This window comes from Rhagoletis pomonella, unplaced genomic scaffold (assembly GCF_013731165.1).
Source record: "Rhagoletis pomonella isolate Grant_MI unplaced genomic scaffold, Rhpom_1.0 Rhpom_scaffold_00009, whole genome shotgun sequence".
Classification (NCBI taxonomy): domain Eukaryota; kingdom Metazoa; phylum Arthropoda; class Insecta; order Diptera; family Tephritidae; genus Rhagoletis; species Rhagoletis pomonella.
The window spans coordinates 1,192,781-1,215,485 of record NW_023458563.1 but is presented as its reverse complement, the minus strand read 5'-3'; the positions used below and the strand labels follow the sequence as shown (position 1 = coordinate 1,215,485).

At 38.1% G+C, this 22,705-nt stretch overlaps 1 protein-coding gene across 1 annotated transcript in view; it reads right to left on the bottom strand.

The window, feature by feature from the left end:
• The window catches only part of LOC118745540, a 72,096-nt gene that overhangs the window by 42,269 nt on the left and 7,122 nt on the right, over positions 1–22,705 (bottom strand). The window contains exon 2 of the mRNA XM_036478987.1: positions 4,119–4,333. Coding sequence (XP_036334880.1) covers positions 4,119–4,333 — 215 coding nt within the window. The remainder of the gene's footprint in view (positions 1–4,118; positions 4,334–22,705) is intronic.

Below are 22,705 nucleotides of genomic sequence, written 5' to 3'. Positions count from 1 at the left end.
TCATCTTGGCGGATATCAGCATTCAACAGGAGAGGTGTTGGATGAAAAGACAACCCTGATCACGTACAATTATACATACATACATTTACATCTATTATATGACATATGGATATGACTGTCAAAAATATCAAGAGCAACACTTGTTGCACACGTGTCGAGAAGACAGCTTCTTTCTAGAATCGTTCTTTTCCTTTTTGTATATTTTATAGTTTAAATAAAGGATTATACTAACTTTAAAGAAGCGTATCAATCCGCAAATTACCAGAAGTGTATTGAGAAGAAGGTCAGCTTTAAAGAAGCCAAAGCACCTCGAAAACTTTGTTATGTCCGTAGAGGAAATCCACAGTCAATTGAGTGAATCCCCTGATACTTTTGAAAAGGCTCTTGAGAGCGGCGATGCAATTGATTGGAGAAAAGCCATGGATCGCGAAATGGCCTCGTTAAAAGAGAATAAAACGTGGACTTTAACCGAACTGCCACAAGATGTAAGGGCAATTCCATGCAAATGGGTGTTCCGGCTTAAGAAAAATCCTGATGGAAGCATAGACAAGTATAAAGCGAGGTTGGTTGTGAAGGGCTTCAATCAGCGTCAAGGCAAAGATTACAGCGAAACATTCAGTCCAGTAGCGAGAATGGGAACAATTCGCTCAATCCTAAGTATTGCAGCCAGTGAGAGAATGCATTTAAAACAGTTCGATGTATCAACAGCGTTTTTATATGGAGAGCTCGAAGAGAACGTGTTTATTAAACAGCCACAAGGGTATGAGGACGGGACCAGTAAGGTATGTAAGCTGCAGAAAAGCCTATATGGTCTCAAGCAAGCACCTAGATGCTGGAACAAACGCTTCGGAGGCTTCCTTGAAAAGCATGAGTTCAAGGCCAGTGACGCTGATCCGTGCTTGTACATTCGAGAAAGATGTGGTCAAAAACTCATTCTGGTAATTTACGTGGATGATGGTCTTCTAGCTGCATCAGATCCACGTGAGTTGGAGACATTTATTGGTGAGTTGAAAACAGAGTTCAAAATTGTTTCAAATAAGGCAAGTTACTTTTTGGGTCTAGAAATTGAGCTAAAAGAAGATTTTATTAAGATTAATCAAAAATCATACGCAAAGAAAATTTTAGAACGTTTCAACTTTTCCGAATGCAAACCTGTTTCAACTCCAATACTCAAAGATGCAGAAAGCTGCGCACCAGGAAAAGATGACAAATCAACAAAATTTCCCTACAGACAAGCTGTAGGAGCACTAATGTACCTAATGCTGGGCACACGGCCGGACTTGGCGTACAGTGTGGGCTTTATTTCCAGAGCATTGGAAAATCCTACTCATGAGGACATAGTACGAGTCAAGAGAGTTTTTCGGTACATAGCAGGAACTTTAGACCTTGGAGTAGTCTACCGGTACAACAAAGATGTAGGTCTTTTAGAGGTCTACAGCGATGCTGATTTTGGAGGGTGCATGAAGACTGCCCGCTCGACGTCAGGAGTAGTGGTAAAATATGCAGGAGGTGCGATTTCTTGGTTCAGTCAACGACAAGCGATTGTGGCAACTTCCACAACTGAAGCAGAAATTATAGCAGCAAACGAGGGAGCCAAAGAAGCAATATGGTTAAGCAGACTTTTCAGAGGTATCATAAAGCTTAAAGCTGTTCCCATCGTTCTAGTTGATAACTCTGCAGCAGTTAGATTAGCTCAAAATCCAGAATTTCACCGCCGAACAAAACATATTTCCATAAAGCACTTTTTCATCAGAGAGAAGGTGACAGAAGGCAAATTGTGTATCCAACAAATCTCAACAGAACATCAATTAGCAGATATAATGACTAAACCGTTGCCGAAAACGAGACTCAAAATTCTATCACTGAAGATGGGACTCACATAAATCATAAAGGCGACGCAGAAATTATGTTATAATACATTTTATTTCAAATTTAACTATAATTAACAAGGGAAAGTGTTGAAGTATGTAATGTTAGCCTAAGTTAAATTTCCCTTCACATCAATTGTCAAATAGATGGCGCTATAATGTATTTGCTTTTGTCTTTATCCTTTATTTTTTTTTTGCATTTCTTGTTTTTGACAGCCAGTGTGCTTATCAGATTTTCCTTTTATATTTTGCTGAATCATTAATATAGATATATATATAAAACTTTGTATAAAGAAACAAATACTTTAACAGTTCCTGGTTCTGAACGATGTGCGAATGTTGAATTTTTGGAAAACCTTGGCCAGTTTGTGTGTCATTTTACCCGTGTAAGTTAACACTGTCCAAGCTGTATCGTTGTTTTCTTTCTTGTTCCTACTTTTTCGTTTCGAGTCCTTTCTAATTTTGTCCACCAGATCTTTTTTGTATCCATTGGTTTTGGCAATAGCATATCGTCGCTGGATTAATGAAATAGTGTAACATGAAAAGTATAGTTTTGAGAAAAACGAATTGGAAGTTTTTATAAACCATTACAAACCATACAAATACAATTTCGTTTTTCGGGAATAAATTAGTGAGCCAAAGAGATATTTAAGAAAACTAAAGACTTTTATAATAGATTAAAGGATTGTCTATCCAATGGTGCAATTATCGAATAATAGTGTATGTGGCATTTACACTGTTTCTTTATTCGAGCGACGATATATTGTGTCTAGCTCTCTCCTGTGTGCTTCCTTAGTTAATGGGGTTCGCTCAAGTTTAGTTAATAATTGTCTAAATGCTGCGTTTTTGTGTTGTTGTGGGTGGTTAGAGGTTCATGTATTACTGTGTCGGTCGCTGTGTACTCTCTGTATATCCCGTATTCCAGCCTGTTGGTGGTCTTGTTTATTTTAATCGTTAGATCCAAATAGTTAAGTTTACCTTTCTCTTCCTTATCTATCGTGAATGCTATATTTTTGTGTTGTTCACTGAGGTAGTCCAATATCTGCCCCTCTTTGTCCCCCGTTATTATACATATTATGTCGTCCACATATCTAGCGTAGAAGCTGGCCCCTAAATTGGTTGTGAGATGCTCCATATATTTCTCCTCTAGGCTTTGCACGAACACCTCCATGAGTATAGCCGATGTTGGGTTATCCATTCCTAGTCCATTTATTTGTCTGTATATTTTGTTGTGAACTCGGAAATAATTTTGGTTTATCGTAGTCTTGAAAGTATTGATAATTTCATTTGCGATTTTCTTTTCCGTTTTGCAGAGTAATATTCTAAATAAAATATCCGTTGTCCTTGTTGCTATTGACGTGTAAAGATCCTTTATGTCAAATGATACCAATGTAGCATTATTAGTGTCATCTTTTCTATAATACTTTTTAAGTACCTCTTGAGCAATTTCTAAATTCCGAATTCATTTCAAATTTGAGTAATTCAAATAAGTTCACAATTTTATATTGCTCATTCCGAAAGAAAACAAAGCAAAATCAAAAAATAGTTAATGTAAGCAAAACAAGTTTAAGTGTCTTTACTTCGATTTTTAAAAAGCAGAGTGTGTGGATCTAATCGGTGTTTAGAAAACTGCTTATTCGAAACTTACGATACAAAATGTTGAGCTTAAATGTTAGAAAGAAGTAAAGCCTATTTTTTCATCAACATTATATTTAAACCGAGGACCGTGACGGTTATGATATTTATAATAATCATGATTAATCCGTTTGGAACTATATTTTTCCCATTAAAAATTTTTTAAATTTTTTTTTTTATAAATTGTAAGTTATTTTTTGATTTTTAATTAATTTTAATTTTTAGATAGTTTAAATCGGTCATAAAAACGCCAAGGACTGTCACTCCAGCAACGCTCCCCAAATACTCTTTGGGGAATTGGAATGCTGTTACAACAATAACAACTTGGGATGAACAACTGGCGCAAATCCCCAAAGGAGAGAGGCAACTGTCGATGTTTTTGGGTTTCGGTCCAAACCGAACAAACGGTTGTACTGCCAAATAAGATTTAATCGGAATTTTTTGTTCCGGTAGTTTAGTAGTTTTTAATTTTTAAATCTACATGCATACAGGTACATATTCGCAAAACGAGTTTTTTTCAGTCATTGTCAGTCTGTCTATATCCTTGAATAACTATACGGATAAACTTGAAACTGTTATTTGTCTGTTTTATAGGCAATAAGATAAACTACTTACATGATGGGGAAGGCGTAGAGCTCATGACATGCCGGTGTCGTTCGCGCTCGTGATTGTGATGTCTATTCGGGTTCGGATACGTTGGATTACTATTACTTTTTAAAATATCGGCATTGGGGGCTGACGTGGGCAAAGCGTGATCACGCTCCAAATCCAATTCGTAGTTTCGATGCTGTAGGTTTATTTGTTGCTGGTGTGATGGTTTTTCCGCATACCTGAGAAAAAATGAATGCATGAGTATAACCGATACATATACAGTGTCAAACACAACATTTGCAATATCAGCATATCTTAGAACTTCCTTCTCTTATATGGCCATTTTTTATTTGGAATGTGATTTATTACTTGTTTTGGGAAAATCAAAAAGGTATATTAGTAATAGATGTCGCAACTTCACTATAGAGGGTCCGGCAATTCCATGGTATATTATACATGTAATACTTACAGTCAGCGTCAAAAATATGCATAACCTGACGTTTTCACGACTTTATTTATTTACATTTTCCATACCAAATTTTTCTTATTTTTTATAAAAATATAGTTCATTCACCAGCGAAAACCACAAGAATAAATTTCTTTAATTTCATACTCGGGAAAATGCAAGAAAATTTCCATCGAAATTTTAAAATTTTCCATTCGATTTCTTATAAAAAATTTGAGTATGCAGTTTTGTAGCCCATTAATAATAATAATAAGAGGTTGGCGCTTACGCATATGTTAGTGTTTGGCCGAGCTTCTCCTCCAATATGTGGTGTGCGCCTTGATGTTGTCACACAAAGCGGAGGGACCTACAGTTTTACGCCGACTCCGAAAGGCGATTGTATTTTTATGAGAAGCTGTTTTTCATAGCAGAAATACACTCGGAGGTTTGCCATTGCGTGCCGAGGGACGGCCGCTGTTAAGAAAAGCCCTTCTTTCTATATTTTTTTGCGATGTTGCTATGACCAGGGTTTGAACCCAGGCGTTGCGGAGTGGAAGCGCGCACTGCTTACCACTACACCACAGCGGCCCATTAATAGTATTTGTATAATAAGGCGTAATTTTCAAGTCGATAAAATTTAATGGTGATTTGTGAGAAATTGGGCGAAAGATAAAAAATTTCCAAAACCTAAAAATTCATGAAGTAACAATAAAAGCCAAAAAATGCTAGACGCAAAGACAAAAAAGTCTGAAAGACAAAGATGAGTTAGCATGGCCTTCGGTTGTGCGTGCAAACAAATACGACGATACAAAATCCAACTATTGGTGTGCTGATTTGGGTGCAGCGCCTCACATGACTTATCGTCGTGTTGGTAACCAGAAGCAGTGCGTACAGCAACCCATTTGTTAAAACGCAAACAAATAGCAAATGATACACCCTACGAAAAATGGTCTGGTCTGGTCTGGTCGAAACCCATATTTCGGTCGCATAAAAATTCTCGGAACCGAATGTTATGTACAAGTGGGATCCGGAAGCAAAGGGTTTTTTGTGGGATTTGAACCCACTAGCAAGAATTTCCGATTATATGACTCAAACGACTGAAAACGTCTGAGTTGCAATGTTCGTTTCAATGAAGCAGAAACCGCCAGTGAACGTGAAGTTCAAATGAAACAAACATTGAACCAAGTAAAACCTCCCAAGAACAAGGTAAGTCTTAGCGAAGTGATCAACGTTATGATCTGCGACGTGTGAATCGCTCGAGTCGGTTAATTCAAACTGGTTACTCAGCCACTGTTGTTCAGGTGAAAACATACGCAACAAACACACAGGAGTGGATGTGCGCTAGGGACGATGAGTCTAATTCACAGATTAATAACTGTATATGGGAATTGGTTGATCCATCTGAGAGTCAAAAAGTGATTGATAATCGCTGGGTGTTTAAGATCAAAGATAAACTCAACGGTTCACCTAAACGGTATAAAGCAGCCTGGTGATTCATGCACTCACACAGCAGTATGGTGTGAACTACGAAGAAACGTTAGGCCGATGGTGAAGTTCACATCGACATGTGCAATTTTTTCGTTAGCAATGAATGAAATACAGTTAAGATATTTTTTTAAATCAATGGGTTTGATGATGGTGGAAACGTGTGCAAATTGATTAAAAGTTTAAAGGTTTTGAAAGAAGCATCGAGATGTTGGAACGAAAAATTTACATCATTTATCTGCAAGTTTAATTTTAAACAAAATGAATTAGGTTCGTGTGTTTGTGCGCCGGATCAAATATTTGCCTTAAGGCACTATTACGGTTATCGCAACCCAGTAGATAATTTCAGGAGTTAAAAGCCCTTTCGAAAGGCCTTCCTGAGAGTCAAGAGGCCTTCCACTCTATATTCGTTTCTTTTTTGTAGGAGTGGCACAAATTGAAGGGCTTCTTATTTCGCTACCCATAGAACGCCTTCCAGAATTGCTTTTAAAGGATGTATTTCAGAAGACCTTTCGGAGGAGTTCTTTTAAAGTTGCTTCTGTAATTTATAAAAATCATACATCTTTGAGGTATTTGCTTAAGGTTTATATCAAATATGTGTTATTGCAACTTAAAATGTTTATTGAAATTCATTTGTAATGCTAAATAATATAAATTTATGCATTCGCGTAAATTGTAAATGAATAAGCCCTTCTAGAAAGCATGCAAGGAAGTACTTTTTTCAGCCGTTCTTGGGTAGGCCTCTTTGAATGGCTTCACTTAAGAAGGCTTACCTAAATTATCTACTGGGAATATATGTATGTAGGCTGATGACGAATTATGGCAACCAACAATGAATTCAAGTCTATTATTTCATACCAATTTCGAGGTAAAAGTAATTGCAACAAAATGTTTTTTGGGCCTCGAAATTGATCCAAGTCAAGATGGGTAAATCCGCATGCAATGACAAGCCAATGCTAAGTGTTGAATCGTTTCGATATGATTGAAAGGCTGTTTCAACTCCCATCGACTAATATAAAAATCTGGGTAATTTTGTCAATGATACCTTTTTCTAAGAAACACAACAACTCATATATATGTACATACTGCCAGTAAGTATCTCAAATTTGTGTTAAAAGTGTCAAATCCTGGTTTTGTTATTAACTGTAGCCTTTCATGTCATGATCATGTAAACTCTATTGCCAGCAATATTTTAAGAAATTTGGAGAATGTCCTCAACTCCGGCTTATTTGCCAGATAAGGCTCCGAGCTATCTTTATAGTAAACAAATCTTCTCTAAGTCAGCTCGAATAAGCGACTTGATAGTACCACCTTATAATTTTCTAACCTCTGCAAGGCTATTCTGTGTCAATGCTATTCATATCTGGAATTCTATCCCTATCTCCATTCGAAGTCGATTGAAAAAATCAACTTTAACAACACCATTTATACGTATTTTCGCTGAATCAAATACTAACATACTCTCTCATTCTAGAACCCGAATTTTCTAATTCGTAATTCGTAGCTCCGCAAAAATAGCTTCTTCCAAGCCAACGAAAATACGCTTAGTTAGGTTCACTACAGATGTTGTGGTTGTTGTTGTGGCTACAACCCAGTCCAGATGCGTTAGTCCCTCAAACGTTTTCGTCAAGCTCTACTAGCGGTAGTGAGGTGGGATTCAGAGGGCATACGAAGAGATGCTGTGAGTCATGGGGCGACTCTCCGCATGCCGGGCATTCGTTAAGAACATCCTCGTTTAATCTTCTCAGGTATGAGTTCAACCTGCTGCAGTAACCAGAGCGCAGTTGGACTATTGTGGTCCGAGTCTGCCGAGACAGACGAAGCTCTGTCTCGTCCACGTCTGGTGATTGGGTGCCCGGAACGTCATTCACAGGTCGGGAGTCTACATAACTCGAGACTGCATCTCAGTGAATGCTGTTCAAGGCCTGTCGATAAGCTGTCGGGTCCAGAGGTTGTTTGATGAACCCCAGGACTTCGTCCGTAAGTTCGTAGAGATGCCTCCTGACGTGCCTGGGCGAGGGATCGTCTGCAAGGAGTTGTCCCCTGATTTACTATTTTTAATGATGCTCATTTTTGTAGTCAGAATATTTCGATCGTGGTATCAAATGATTTTTTTTTTTCGATGAAGCTTCTGACAGTTGCTCTTACTTAACTGGAGCCTTCTAAATTCAATGGCGTCTCCAGTTTTGCCCGATTGGCTCCACTTTTCGAGATAGTTCAAGTACAGCTTTGCTTAAATTTTAACTATTTTACAAAAATCTTCTTCGATTTTGAAGATATTTCACTAAAATTTTGCACACGCTTGTATTTTAATATTACTTTCACTATCTCTTAAAATCATCTAAATCGGTTCAATTTAACATCTAGCCCCCGTACAACTGATTGTTCAGAGACGTTGGTTTGCGTTATAACGCCTCCAATTAAGCAGGTAGAAATTTAGAATAGGTTCACTTTAACATATAGCACGCATACAATTTATGTTTCATATATGAAGTTAGAGTTATAGCGCAAAGACACATATCTGAGTACTCAGTTGTATTGGAGCTATATGTTAAAGTGAACCCGTTTCGATAATTTTAAGCAATAATTAAGGTAATATTGAAAAACCGTTATGTGTAAAATTTTAGTAAAATAACTTCAAAACTGAGGGTTATTTATAAAATGGTTAAAATTTTATAAAATTTTCATGTACCGTTATCTCAAAAACCGGAGTCAATCTGGTAAAACGGGGCATGCCATTGAATTTAGAACGTCCCAATTAGTGAGTTTAACTTTCAAAGTCTTTGCTCAAAATTTACAATTTGAACAGCGTAATTTGAACCCAGCTTATTCTTTTGATTTCCATTTCATGTTTATTCCTCGTCTAACTTTTGAAACACTTGATGAAAATAAATTACACTTATATTAATCGATTTACTAAGAGATTACGAATAAAATCATATCTAAAACATAGGTGTGCTCACTAATTTTAAAAAAAATTGGGAAAAGTACCTATTTTTTAGCATATGATTTGTCCAATGGAAACCATGGAAATACCTAAATCTTGTTCGTAAATTTAGAATTTAGTCTCTTTTACTCCTAAACCTCAGTAGATTGTAATGTCAAATGTGCGCAACCTCGGGTTAGATGCAAGTTTTCAACTAGGTTAGACGACTTTTTCTTCTAGCGCGGTTTAGAAAAAAAAATACTGATGCTTTGTATTTTGACGTTTTGGATTACTCCTATAGTTAGTTAACTTATTTGAAGAACAACTTAATAATCTACACACAATATTAAGGCCATCTAAAATAAAAAAGAACTGATTAAAAATCCCAGAGCGCTGGCAACATTGTTAAAGCTCATCAGCTGTTTCATATCAAGCAAAATTATTTCGCGAAATTCCAAACCTCACGACTACCAAAGCCAACAAGAGAGAAATAGTAATTATAGCTGGATCAACTTGCCGTGAATTTTCTCGATTCACATTTGCTGTTAAAAAAATTTTAATCACACTGTTGAATAACCTGCTATTTAAGGACCTAGATAAAGGATCCTTTGCCACAACATCACGTCCGTCATAGCACAAAAAAAAAATCCAAACCAGCAATATGTAAGTAATTATTAAATTTGTTAAATTATTTGATTTTTCATAAACATCAAATAATGCTCATTGCAGGGGAAAACTTAAAGATGCAACGCACGACAACATTTTCGTTGAATTTATGAGGGAGAACCAGGATTTGGCCAGAGGCTTCGCGAAAGGTGACCGGGCAATAGTCCATGACAAATGGCAAACATTAGTTGGAAAACTAAATTCTGCTGGTCCACCTATCAAGGACATTGCTGGCTGGAAAAAGGTAAGGCAATTTAATATACACAGTAAATACAAATTTTAAATAAAAGTATGTATATGTTTGTGTTCCTAAAAGGTATGGCTTGATTGGAAAATGCATTATCCCCAAAAAATTGGCTCCTTCAATGCTGGTCGTCTTGCCGTGCTGAAGGGGCTTAAATGACGACATGGAAATTCCCCAAAGGGATCTTCCAGATCGTGATGAACTAAGAGGAAAGCTTCATATCCTTTGCAATCGTGAGGGAAGCCAACAAACCAAACTGGTATGTGAGCAAACTTCCCGGTTGGAAAGTATGTGGAGATAGCCGCACCAGCAACACCCTAAGCCAAGGTGATGAGGTACCTGTGCCGATGGCTGAATGGTCAGCGGGTGTATATTGAATAGCCGGTCGCGAACGGTCCCCTCCGATGACCGGGCAAGGTCGGAGGTATAAGTGCCTTCTCTACGTATGCCAGCACTGCGGACGAGTGACGATCCCTTTCTGTGCTAACTCGTGGAACCAAATATGAACGATCTAGACCAAAAACAAAAACAACAAACACAAACTGAAACCGAAACAAAACTGATGATGAACACTGCAACGAACACTGGACAATCGACTTTGGCACTTCCTTATCGGAACCCGGGCCCCGTAGTTACGGAGTCCAATGAGGACACCCTTCTTGCCTCCAGTCAGGAGACAATCAAAAGTGTTCCTGGTTGTACCAACCATATTACACCAGAATCACAAGCAGCAAAACATACCACATCTAAGGATGCCAAGCCAGGCATCCCTACCAGCCATGACCTTCAGTCTTCCTCCAAAGCTGCCGGCAGTACCAACCACAGTACAACGACGGAGGGAGTAGGGCGGAAAGAAAGGAATTTCGGCTTCAAGCGGCTCCTATGAGTTTAAGGGGGTCGAATACCACAAAAAGGTGGTTGAGGAATATGAGAGCTCCTTAAAAGAGAAGCAATCTGCAAACCCCAATCCACCTGGAATAAAGCAAAAGGGCGAATCTCAAAATAGAAATCGTTCCACCAACGACAGCACTACCGGCGGAGAGAGCGAGAAGCCTAAACAGGCTTCTTCATCTGACCCCAACCCGCTGCAACGCCACTTTGATGATGAAAACTCGAAGACTCCGGTATCTATGCAGAAGCACTGGGTGGAGATCGACGTCAAGCTATCGAGTCTCGTTATGGACCACGTCCTCGATAACCCGGCGGGTCCCCATCCGGAGTTTGATTCCTCTGGATCCTTTCGAGGATTCTTTGGACTTCTTAGCTGGGTGCGTCGCTAAAATAAGCGAAGCATTCGTCGGCCCTAAACTAAGGCTGATTCCAGCTAAGGACGTCCCTCAGAGGCCACGTGCACGTATCTGGTTACCCCCCATGGAGGAACCAGGCGAGAAACTTCTGAGGTGCCTAAAGCTCGCCAACAAACACATACCGTGTATACCAGACTGGCAGCTTAGAAAAGTTGAGCAGCCAAATAAAACCAGCAGACCTCTTCTCTTGGCTATTTGCGAAGAATCTATTGAGGCTCTGTCAAAGGCGGACAACAGAATTCGCTTTGGCATCCGCATGGCCAAGATGAAGATTTTTGTAGGCGACAAGGCTCCTAATGAAGACGACACAGAGGAGGTCGACGATGCGAGCCAGTTGCTGAAGGACGCTGAAGGAAGTGTGTACAGATTAATCTGAAGCACTTAATATGTGTGACAGATAATCTGTCAATCCTTCTCGGAGAGGGAAGCATCGACGTCAGCCTAATCCAGGAGCCGTGGGTCCGAGGTGATCAGATCGATGGACTTAACAGCACTACACATAACCACTTTTATAGTGGTAACACAGGTAAACCGAGAGTATGCATTCTAATCAAAAAAAGGATGCGACGCAAAAGCGAGACACACTATCTGGGGGAGTTCCACGATAAACAGCAGAGGTGAGTCTCTCTTACACTTTATATTAAATACTAACCTGAATATATGCAATAAAGGAGAGAATCCGACCTTTATATTTCCCAGCTCCGAAAGATTTGCGGGATGGGAAGACGTACTGGACTTAACCCTAGCAACAGATGGTATATCCAGTGAAACATCCATGTCGGATCATTGTTGGATACTCTTCCGAATTCGCGGAAAGGCCTCTTCCCTATTTCGGAATCCGAGAAGAACAATATGACTAAAATTTATCAGGCTGAAGTCAGGTAGCCTAGACAGTAGTAATCAAAGGAGATTACAACTGCTGCTACTGAACTAGACAACACAGTAGATAAACTGGAAAAAACTCTAGCCATAGCTTTTAGAAAATCCACACCAGTAAGCGTCCTTAAGAAAAAATCCCGTCCATGGTGGACGGGGGAGCTTAGGGAGCACAGGTCATATCTCAGAAAAATCTTTAACGAGTGCTAAGATGAATTAAGGCAGTAAAAAAAAATTGTAAAGAAAGCTAAAGAGGACCCTTTGCAATCCTATTGCACATTGCAACTGTAGGGATTCCGCCAGACTAAGCTAAGTTTTATCCAGAGTTACTCGACTCAATCGTAGACAAGGAAAAAATTAAGTTCGCTATAAATAAATTCTCCTCATACAAATCTCCTGGCCCAGATGGCATCATTCCAATAATGCTCCAGAAATTACATCCTATGATATCCTGGCTGGAAAGGGTCTACAAAGCCAGTATCAGCTTGACATACATTCCGAAAAGCTGGAAAAGAGTCAAAGTTGTCTTCATTCCCAAACCGGGAAGAAGAAATCTCGAAAAAGCAAAAGACTTCCGACCAATAAGTCTTACATCTTTCCTGCTGAAGGTACTGGAAAGACTTTTAGACCTACATCTACATATTAGCATGAACCAAAAATACAAGATCACCTAATCAAAGAAGCAAGAAAAAAGTATATTTCTGAGCATTTTTGACATTTGCCTAAGAATGGAAACAAACAAAGAAAATGAAAAAGGCGCGGTGATTGAGTGCGATTAAACTGGTATTTATTATAAAATATACAAAGTGAAACTTGATGACAATTAGCAAAAAAAGTTCATAAAATATGGTTTTCATGATTGAAAGTGTTTTAAAATCGCATATCATTACCGCGGGTCGATTTTTCAATGCCACCGTTCTGGCCACAAACGTGCACCCACTTTTCACGCAAATTTACGCCTTTTGGCAAACATACGTACAAACTTGTTCCAATCACACGGCACTTCATTTTATATCATAAATATGTAATAAACCAAAATTTATAATTAAAATCGCTGCAGAAAACACATTCAATCGCTAAAAAATCACTACGAAGCGGTAGAAACGGTGTAAACGAAACCGAAAAACGTCAAAAACGCTACGAAAACTTTTTTCTGAAAATCGATTACAAATACAACGATGGCTGATTAGGTGATCTGTAGTCGTTGGTTCATGACATATTAGGCTTTCTCTAGGAAATTCCAAACATTCCAAAGCTCAACATGCATACATTAAGGGCAGGTCAACTGAAACTGCGCTTCATGAAGTCGTGGGCACCATAGAAAAATCACTCCATTACAAGCAGTACACTTTGGCAGCATTCCTCGACGTAGAGGGGGCCTTCAATATCATAACAGTCGAAGCAATTGTTCGATCTCTTGTGAAGGTGGGAATATCTGACCACATATGCGAGTGGATCGAACGAATGCTCAGAAACAGAATCATAATTTCAACCATTGGTTCAGTAACGCAATCCCGTTATGCAAATAGAGGCACTCCCCAAGGGGAGTTCTGTCTCCGCTACTATGGGTGGTGGTACTGAACGACATTCTACTGGATCTCAACAAAGGTGGAGCGAAAGTAGTAGCATATGCAGATGATGTAGTGGTGGCGGTATCAGGTCTCTTCCCCTCAACGATTAGTGAAATCCTAGAGGGAGCTTTGCTCCGGCTAAACACCTGGGCTACAAAAAGTGGACTGGGTGTCAACCCTAGCAAGACGGAACTGATGCTGTTCACCAATAAAACAAAAATACCACAATTCAGGCTTCCCTCCCTTAATGGAATGTCTCTCACATTGTCCACCGAGGCTAAATACTTGGGTGTCGTATTAGATACCAAGCTGAGCTGAAAGACAAATATAGAGAGGCGGGTTGAGAGAGCCTACACAGCTTATTATACATGTAAAAAATATTTAGTAGGAACCGGGGATTGAAGCCAAATCTTGTCCTCTGGATGTACACGGCTATCATACGACCAATACTAACGTATGTGGCGTTAGTTTGGTGGCCAATACTAGATAAACAATACACCGTCAGAAAATTAGTCAGTATACAAAGAGCAGCTTGGACAGGTGCTACAGGGGCAATTAAGTCGTGTCCATCTGATGCGCTTAATGTAATCCTGCATCAGCTACCCATAGAACTAGATATCCGCGAAACTGCTGCGTCTGCGGCAGTCAGACTCAAAGAGTCAGGCTGCTGGAGGGCGCTGCAGCACGGCCATCGTGGTATTCTTGACAAGCTTATCGAATCAGGGGCAGGATAGTCGAGGAGAATTCCACTGATATCTATACTGACGGGTCCAAAATGGACTGCAGGGGTGTTCTCTGAAACGCTGAATATCTCTTTCTCGTTTCCACTACCTGACTTTGCTAGCATCTTCCAAGCGGAATTACTGGGCATCGAAAGGGCCTGTAAAGCACTAGAGAGGAACTGCGTAGGTGTACGAAAAGCATACTTTTTTTCAGATAGCCAAGCGGCACTTCAAATTAATAGCCACGATAACGGGACATTGGCCCATTGGTGAACATGCAGCTAGAATGGGCATTCCGTATAAACCTCGGTGCCGTAGCTGTAATCTTGTGGGAAGTAAGGAAACTGTCCGTCACTATCTTTGCGAGTGTCCAGCATTGGCACAAATAAGGCAGATCACACTCGGGAGTTTTTCCATCTAAAATCTTGGGGAATTTCCAAATTCACCATTACTAACCTAAATAGATTCATCGGAAAATCCAAACGGTTTGACGAACCCAACGAATCATGAAAGCAGATAAAGTCAGGGGTCCCAGAGAAAGCGTATCAAAATGGTGCTTTCAGCACTAATTGGGTCCTGGGAACATACCCAGGCGACGCTTCTACCAACCAACCAACCAAAATCACCGGCGGGGGTCCGTATTCGCAGGCAGTTATTTTGGCAATTCAGGAGGACGTGGCAAAAGTATGTGGCCTGTTCAAATGGCAAATGGCGTGGAAGGCGCTGTTACATTTGGAGTGCCGCATACGCCCATAGAAGCAGAAGATTTATCAGAAAATACTGATGTGCCAATACAGACCGTTTTATCAATTATCGAGGAGGAAGTAGAGCCTAACCCAAAACGTAAAAGGGCAGAGAGCCAATCTTCAGGCCTGAAGACTTTGGACTAAGTGTGTGCTGCTCAGCTGGACACCATGAGCAACATTTCCACGTTCCCACGACAGTCGGGTCTACGTAACCGGAACAACCCAGATTTATATTTGGCCAAGGACTGTCACTCCAGCAACACTCCCCAAAAACTCTTTGGGGAACTTACCGCGTAATCCAAACAATTAGGGCAGAAAAGCTTGAAGTTCTAAATAATATAATACACTAATATGGGACTACAGTGATGTGCCATGAAACACAGTACCGACGTGTTGTCGAGTTTTGAATTTTTTTTTGTTCAAAATTACTTTATTTACTTTTTACTTGAATTAATTTAATTCTACTTTATTCAATGAACGTTGTTTTGAGTTCAGTAGACTTTTGTACATACAGTCATGTGAAAGATAGTAATGACATTACTTGTTGAACAGTTTTTGCTATTCTTGTTTTGTTTTCAGGCCATTATCTAACAAAAACCATATAAGTGCAAATTTCAAACATTATAGAAAAGTTGGAAAAATTCATCAAATTTTTACAACAATCTTTTTATTAAGAATTTTTAGAAAAAATCTAAGTATGCAGTTTGATAGCCCATTAAATGTTAGTGCAAGTTTGAAGTGGCTATGATTCCATACAAAAAAATGGTCGAACATACTTTGTATGGACACGTGAGACGTTAGAAAAAAAAAATTATCAAAAAATAAGGCGAATTCTTGCGACTTGAAACTTACACTTTATTAAACTACCATTTAATGGGCTACACAATTGGATACATAGTTTTTTTCTAAAAAGATTGTTTTTGTTATATTTTTTTTTTTTAATTTTTCAAACTTTTCTAGAATGATTCAAATATCGGTTTATATGGTTTTTGTTAGATAATGAGCTGTATTTTTATAAAATTGAACGTTAAAAAAACAAAAGAATAGCCAAAACTGGTCAAAAAGTCGTGTCATTATTATTTATCATATGACTGTATGTGCATATGTATGTACATTGATCGTTTATAAAATTATTAAAACTAAAAACAAATTAATGCAAACAAAAAATATGTTTAAATCGTTCTGTAATCACCTTTGGTAGACTTTGAAGTAAATTGATCATGACAAGGAAAGACTTGTTAATAAAAGTGAAGGTACATAACAACCATTGCGTCACCGTCACTGTCACCGTCAGTTGTCAAAAAATTTGGATCGGTGTATTTGTATGAAGTAAGTTACATGCACAAATGTGACGGTGTCGTACAAATTAGCTCAACTTTCAACTTTGATTATGCGTTTGCGCCAAGTGACAATACATGTTTGAATATACATTTTTTCAGTTTGTGAAAATTTTTTGGATTTACATATGTATTTAAAACGAAATGTAAAATATGATGAAAGAAAAGTAAAACGATATTTCTGCAAAGAGCAGCAGCAATTTTTTGATTTTACGGACGCAATGGTAAACGGCTAGTGTGTAACTTTACGCATAAGCACCGTTGCCGCTGACATTGACGGTGACGGTGACGCAATGGTCGTTATGTACTTTCACTTTAAATAAGAGTTTTTTCAGTTACTAAGTCAAGCTTTGTGCTATGTCATCTCTTATTGCTGTACCATCTTGCTGATCTACCATTGCTTCCTCTTGATTGATTGCCCCTTGATCCTCATTCTCCAAGGCTTCGTAATAGTTAGAGTAGTCATCTGGTAATGGCTCGTTGCGCTTGCGGCAAATGTTGTGCAAAGCGCAACATACGTTTATAATGCTACAAGCAAATCTTGGCTCATAGCTTAAGCATCTAAATTTGCTTTTGAGTAGACCAATAGTTCGCTCTACATATTTTAGTTTTTAAAAGTTTGAACGATATTAAAATTTTGCAATGTAGTTTGCATTTACAGAATGTTGTGAAAACAAAACAATAACTTGAAAATTTAGTTCTCGTGGAGTACGCGCTTTTGGTGTAACAAAAGGGACCACTGAACACAAACAGATAATAACCCCCTTATTCTAGAACCCGAATTTTCATAGTTCGTAATTCGTAGCTACGCTAAGAAAAACGAAAAATCCACATGCTGCAACCCTTGCGGAAACATGTGCAGCATGTCAGTTGTTTTTCGAAGACAGTTGAATGAAGGAAAACAAAGTGGAAAGGAATTTAAAAAACACTCATGAAGTGCTTATTTATAGTAAAATTGTTTAATTTTACATATTTTGAAGGAAACGATGGATTCTATTGCATTTGCAATTATAGCAGCGGAGTAAAAGCGCGCTATGGGAATGATTTCACAAAGATATGCGGAGCTGTCGGGCATAGTAACCATGGCCGCATCTATGTCAGCTTCTGGTTGAATTGTTGAACCACAAGCCAGAATTCCTCCTCCTCCTATGCCTGAAGAACTGATTCCCAATCCAGTTAAGGCAATAACAGCTTCTTCCAAGCCATTGAAAACGTGCACTTTGTCAGGTCCACCACCTGTTGCTTCTGCCTTCAGCCGCGCTTAGGGTTTATAACTCTTACTAAGTAGAATTGTCCTTTCTGTGTTGCCGGAGAAGAGGGGCTACCGCATGCCAAAGCTATACAACATTTCTTGTGCATATCACTCCGGCTACGCCATCCACAGTAGTTTTGCGCAGACCCCACATCGAATTTGCAAAAAAATAGTGCATAGTGCAAACCGAATTTATTAATAAGCTAGTGGTCGGAAATTTGAAACATTTATTTTAAATACAAGTTTAATGCTTTGATTATACGTGTATGTTAAAATTTTTGGATTCGTTTGGACACAACAACCGAAAATCATTGTACAAATAACTTAACCGGACCCAAGTTTCTCGATAAGTGGCAACAAAGATTCTTTTTTGTTCTTTATATAAAGCAGTTGATAAAAATATACGTATGCATATGCGAAGGCAAATTTATCTGTTTAAATGAACACCACTAATATTTCCTGCAAACACACATCGATTCAAGCTTACTCGTTCGTTTTTAGGCATGCCATTGTTACGAATTTCAAAAGTTCGAAAAGACGATTCGGATTGCAGCATACTATTTCTACGATTCGTAGCAAAATCCGAATACGAAAGAGTTGCAGAATAGAGGTGTAAATTAAAAGCCTTCAAAGCATTTACTTTTGCTTACAGTGCAGGCAGTAGCACCAGGATTGGATTGTAGCCGCTACAACAACAACCAGGATTGGAATTATCCCTTCAGTCGCGAAATGGCTCCTCGGCCATGTGGTCAGTAATCGTAATAGTAAGAGAAGAAAAAGGAATAACATCTGAGATACTTCGCCGACCTAAACGGGGTTAGATCGCCGAAACAACAGCCCTTGGTCGGGTAAAACCCGAGTCATTCCGGGTCGTAGAACCGGCTGTCGCGGCCGGCATGCGGAGAGACCCCTCACGACTCGAAACATCTATTCGTATGCCCGGAAAACCCGACAACCCTAACGCCTTTGTCCCTGTGGACCGACCCTATTGAGGCTGCACGCTTCTTAGGGCTGCCGTTAGTGGAACTTGACGACAACGACTGAGATATTAACGGATCGGGGCGGGGTTGTTGTAGCCGCTACCACAACAACAACAAAAACAACAACAACAAAATAATAACCTGGTTACTTGTGGGCCGCTAAGGTCTCCAACCAAAAAATCACTATATACATTTTAAAACGATATAGTATTTAATAAGAAATAAAGAATTCAGACAAATAAGATGTAAGCATAGCAGAAACTTTTGCACGTAGTTCTGGCTCTCAGCTGTATTACCATACGTATCAGTGGAGCAGCGTTTGACACCTGAATCAATGATGTCACTGCCAGTTTAAACTTATACTGCGTTTAAATTGAATGGCTGGATGACATTTGATTGGCTACTCTAATAGCCTATTTCCACCAAAGGCTTAACTGCAATTAAGAGCTCAGAAAAGTTCAAATAAGTCCAGCGTGGGGTGATCGGAAAGGTTTTTTCTTATGCTTTGCTTTTTTCCTTTCGCTTTCTTCTACTTAAAAGGTGGAATCACCCCCTTCGAGTTGTAATCTCCGTTTTTCAAACGGCATAAACTGCAGTCAAGGCTTAGTGGAAATCAACTATTAGTTTAAACGACAGCCGTGCACTGGAAAACTGGCCCTAAGAGGAACAACCGGACTATAGGGACTATTGGTTACTTCGTCATTGATTCAAAGAGCCTGTGCCAATCCGTAGCAAAGTTCTATGGTGAAACAACTTTTTACTATGGTGAGAAAATTTTACATTTCTGCTGTGCCAATTCGTAACTTTGTACGGCTGGAAATTTTTGACAGTTGCTTTGATGCAGAAGAAGGCTATCGAGTTCGCAAGTAATAAAATGTAGCAGTTATAGAGAAAATGTTTGCCTTTGCTGATTTCAGTAGACCTTTTAGCATTAAGAACTCATTTTTCTCCAATATCCACTCTCTTTGGTTTTCTTTAATTTAAGTGTATACATGCATTGTTCTGTATTCTTATTTATATTAGCTTTGTTTCTTTACAGATAATTATCACTAGTTTTTGCTGGAAAGCGTTTCTTAACCCAAAAAAACTAGCTGCTCTCTCTCGTTCTTACACACTTCTTTTTTTGCCTGTCCTACTAATTTCTGATAGTAAAATTTTTACTAGCAGAAAATAACAGCTGTCCAAATCAATAAACAGCTGTTGAAACAAGCGAGGTTATGTTGCTTTATTCGTTTCTTTCTCCAAATTTTTGGTATTTCTTAAATAAAAATTAGCGAATCATTATAAATTGATAAAGTATTGCAAAATGTATTTGTGAATACCTTTGATATATAAAACGCGATTGAAAAAATTGCGCCAAATACATATTTTCAAAAGTCAAATACACCGATCAGCTGTTTACTTGTTATTTTCTGCTAATTTACGTTTCTTAACTATTTCTTTATATCGCCCTCTGTGAGCGTAATTCTCTCAATTTTCCCATTATTCTTCTTCCTGATAATTATCGGCAGGAAAAGTAAAGAAGCAAAGCTCATGTTTGCTGCCATATTTTTCAGTAGCCCTGTCGGATAAAAGATTTTTATTCATTCATTCTTGCGGTGCTCTCCCTCTTCAAAAAAATAGGTTACTGAGCTTAGAATTATTGCAGACTTTTATTTAGAACTCTTTATTAACCGACTTCAAAAAAGGAGGAGGTTATCAGTTCGTCGGAAAATATATATTTTTGAAGTGGAACTTCTTAGGCGGCGGTATCGCAAAAATAGAGGGTGAAATTTTTAAAACTAATAATGTTACATGAGGATACGGTTGCCAGACGTACTAATTTTTATCAGTACAGTACTGATTTTTCAACTCTTGTTCTGATTTTATTCATTTCTTCAATCAGTACGCTAATGTCCTGATTTTTCAAAATACTTTAGGATTTTCTTAAAGTTTTAACATAACGCTGGAACTTCTTTAAACTGTACTGTAAAAAGTAAAAAGAAAATAATTTAATTATAGTTGACATGTTTAAAATAATTTTTGATATGCCCAAGAAATTAATACAACAAAAAGATCGCTTTATGTACCAGTTGCGATAATTTGATGGAGCTTAAATTTTTTAAAAGGAAGGATGACGTTTTTTTGTCGAGTGTTGTTAGTTATCTCGAATATAACTTTCACAATTCACTGACATTGTAAACGGGTTTTGCATACAAGACATAGAGTTACCCAGTAGATAATTTCAGGAGTGAAAAGTCCTTCCTGAGAGTCAAGAGGCCTTCCACTCTATATTCCTCTCTCCTTTCTTTTTTGTATGGAGCGGCACAAATTGAAGGGCTTCTTCTTTCGCTACCCATGGAATGCCTTCCGGGAGGGCTTTTATAGGACATACTTCAGAAGGCCTTATGGAGGAGTTCTTTTAAAGTTGCTTCTTTAATTTATTTGAAGTATTTGCTTAAGGTTTATATCAAATATATGTTATTGCAACTTGAAATTTTTATTGAAATTCATTTGTAATGCTGAATAATATAAATTTATGCATTCGCGTAAATTGTAAATGAATAAGCCCTTCTAGAAGGCATGCAAGGAAGCACTTTTTCAGCCCTTCTTGGGTAGGCCTCTTAGAATGGCTTCATTTAAGAAGGCCTACCTAAATTATCTTCTGGGTAGATACTCTTTTTGGCTAATTCTTAGTCTTTAAAAGTTTGTTGAAAAAATTAATTTAAGCCATGAGGAATTATAAATTAAGCCCTTATATAGTGGCATTTTACCACAGTTTGAAAAAATATGTAATTTTCTTCTTTTTTTTCAGTACCACACTCAAACAAAGCAACTGAGAGGATCTAAGTATAAAGTTTGCTTCCTGGCGCAAAGAGAGAAACCGGCCTCTGATTAAAATTGTTTAAAGTGAACTGCAAATTAAAAGTAAGTTTAAAATGAAATGTATAGAATTTTTTTACTACTTAAACACTGAAGATGGAAATGATCTCATTATGACTATTGAAAAATGTCATAAATATAAAATAATTTATTGTCTTCTGTGTACAATGATGTGTACACTCATGTATATAAGTGAATAACAATTTTATTTTTTATAAACAATATATTATTTATATACCAAAATATTGTAAAACACAAGTACTCTGGCGTTTTAAAGTATTATCTGTTACGTACATTCATAATTTTGCTTTGAATAGAAATGTACTGAAAAGTACTGATTTTTTAGCATGAAAAAGTATAACGTACTGATTTCCCACATAAAAAATCTGACAACCCTACATGAGTAAGAAGGAATATAGTATAGAGAAGGGGGAATGTACATAGGTACATACATATGTATGTTTGAATGCACGTATGTACATGTATATGTATGATAAGGTGCATGCATGAATTCTTATGCAGAAAATGGTCAGATGAACGCATGCCCGAATATTGGAATTTAAGTGTGCTCTGCCCAATCCACAAGAAAGGCAACCCCATTACGCAAATTATTTATTTATTTATTTATTTAGAGTCTATGATTAGTACAATCTTACAGACTAGAATAACAAAAAAACTTAATAAACTGTAACATTAAGAGTAACATGTACAAAAGGTTGTCTTAAATTCTATCCTATTGGCAAAAATGTTAACATTGTACACTATGCATAAAGCATTGAAATCACTCATTATCCTTATCATTGGTTTATTTATAGCATAATTCGTCTTACATAGATCAATCGAAAACATATCATGTTGGCGTAGCATCCTCATTGGAGCATTGTTTAATCCGATCTAATAGAGTGGGGCAGTCAATTTGCCCACTCAGAATATCATGTAAAAACATCAGACCCGAAACAGTCCGCCTACTACGAAGAGTTTGCAAGCTAATCAGCTTGCAGCGAGATATATATGGAGGAGTACGATTCTCAAACCTAATTTGAGCCAAACCAAATTTTAATGATCAGCCTTATAAGCATAGGTTACAAGGACTTGTAAAGTATATTGTGTGAAAGACTGAAACCCACCTTCAACGAACTGATTTGGCCTTATGAGCGTGGCGTTAGACCAGGAAAATATACCATAGAACAGG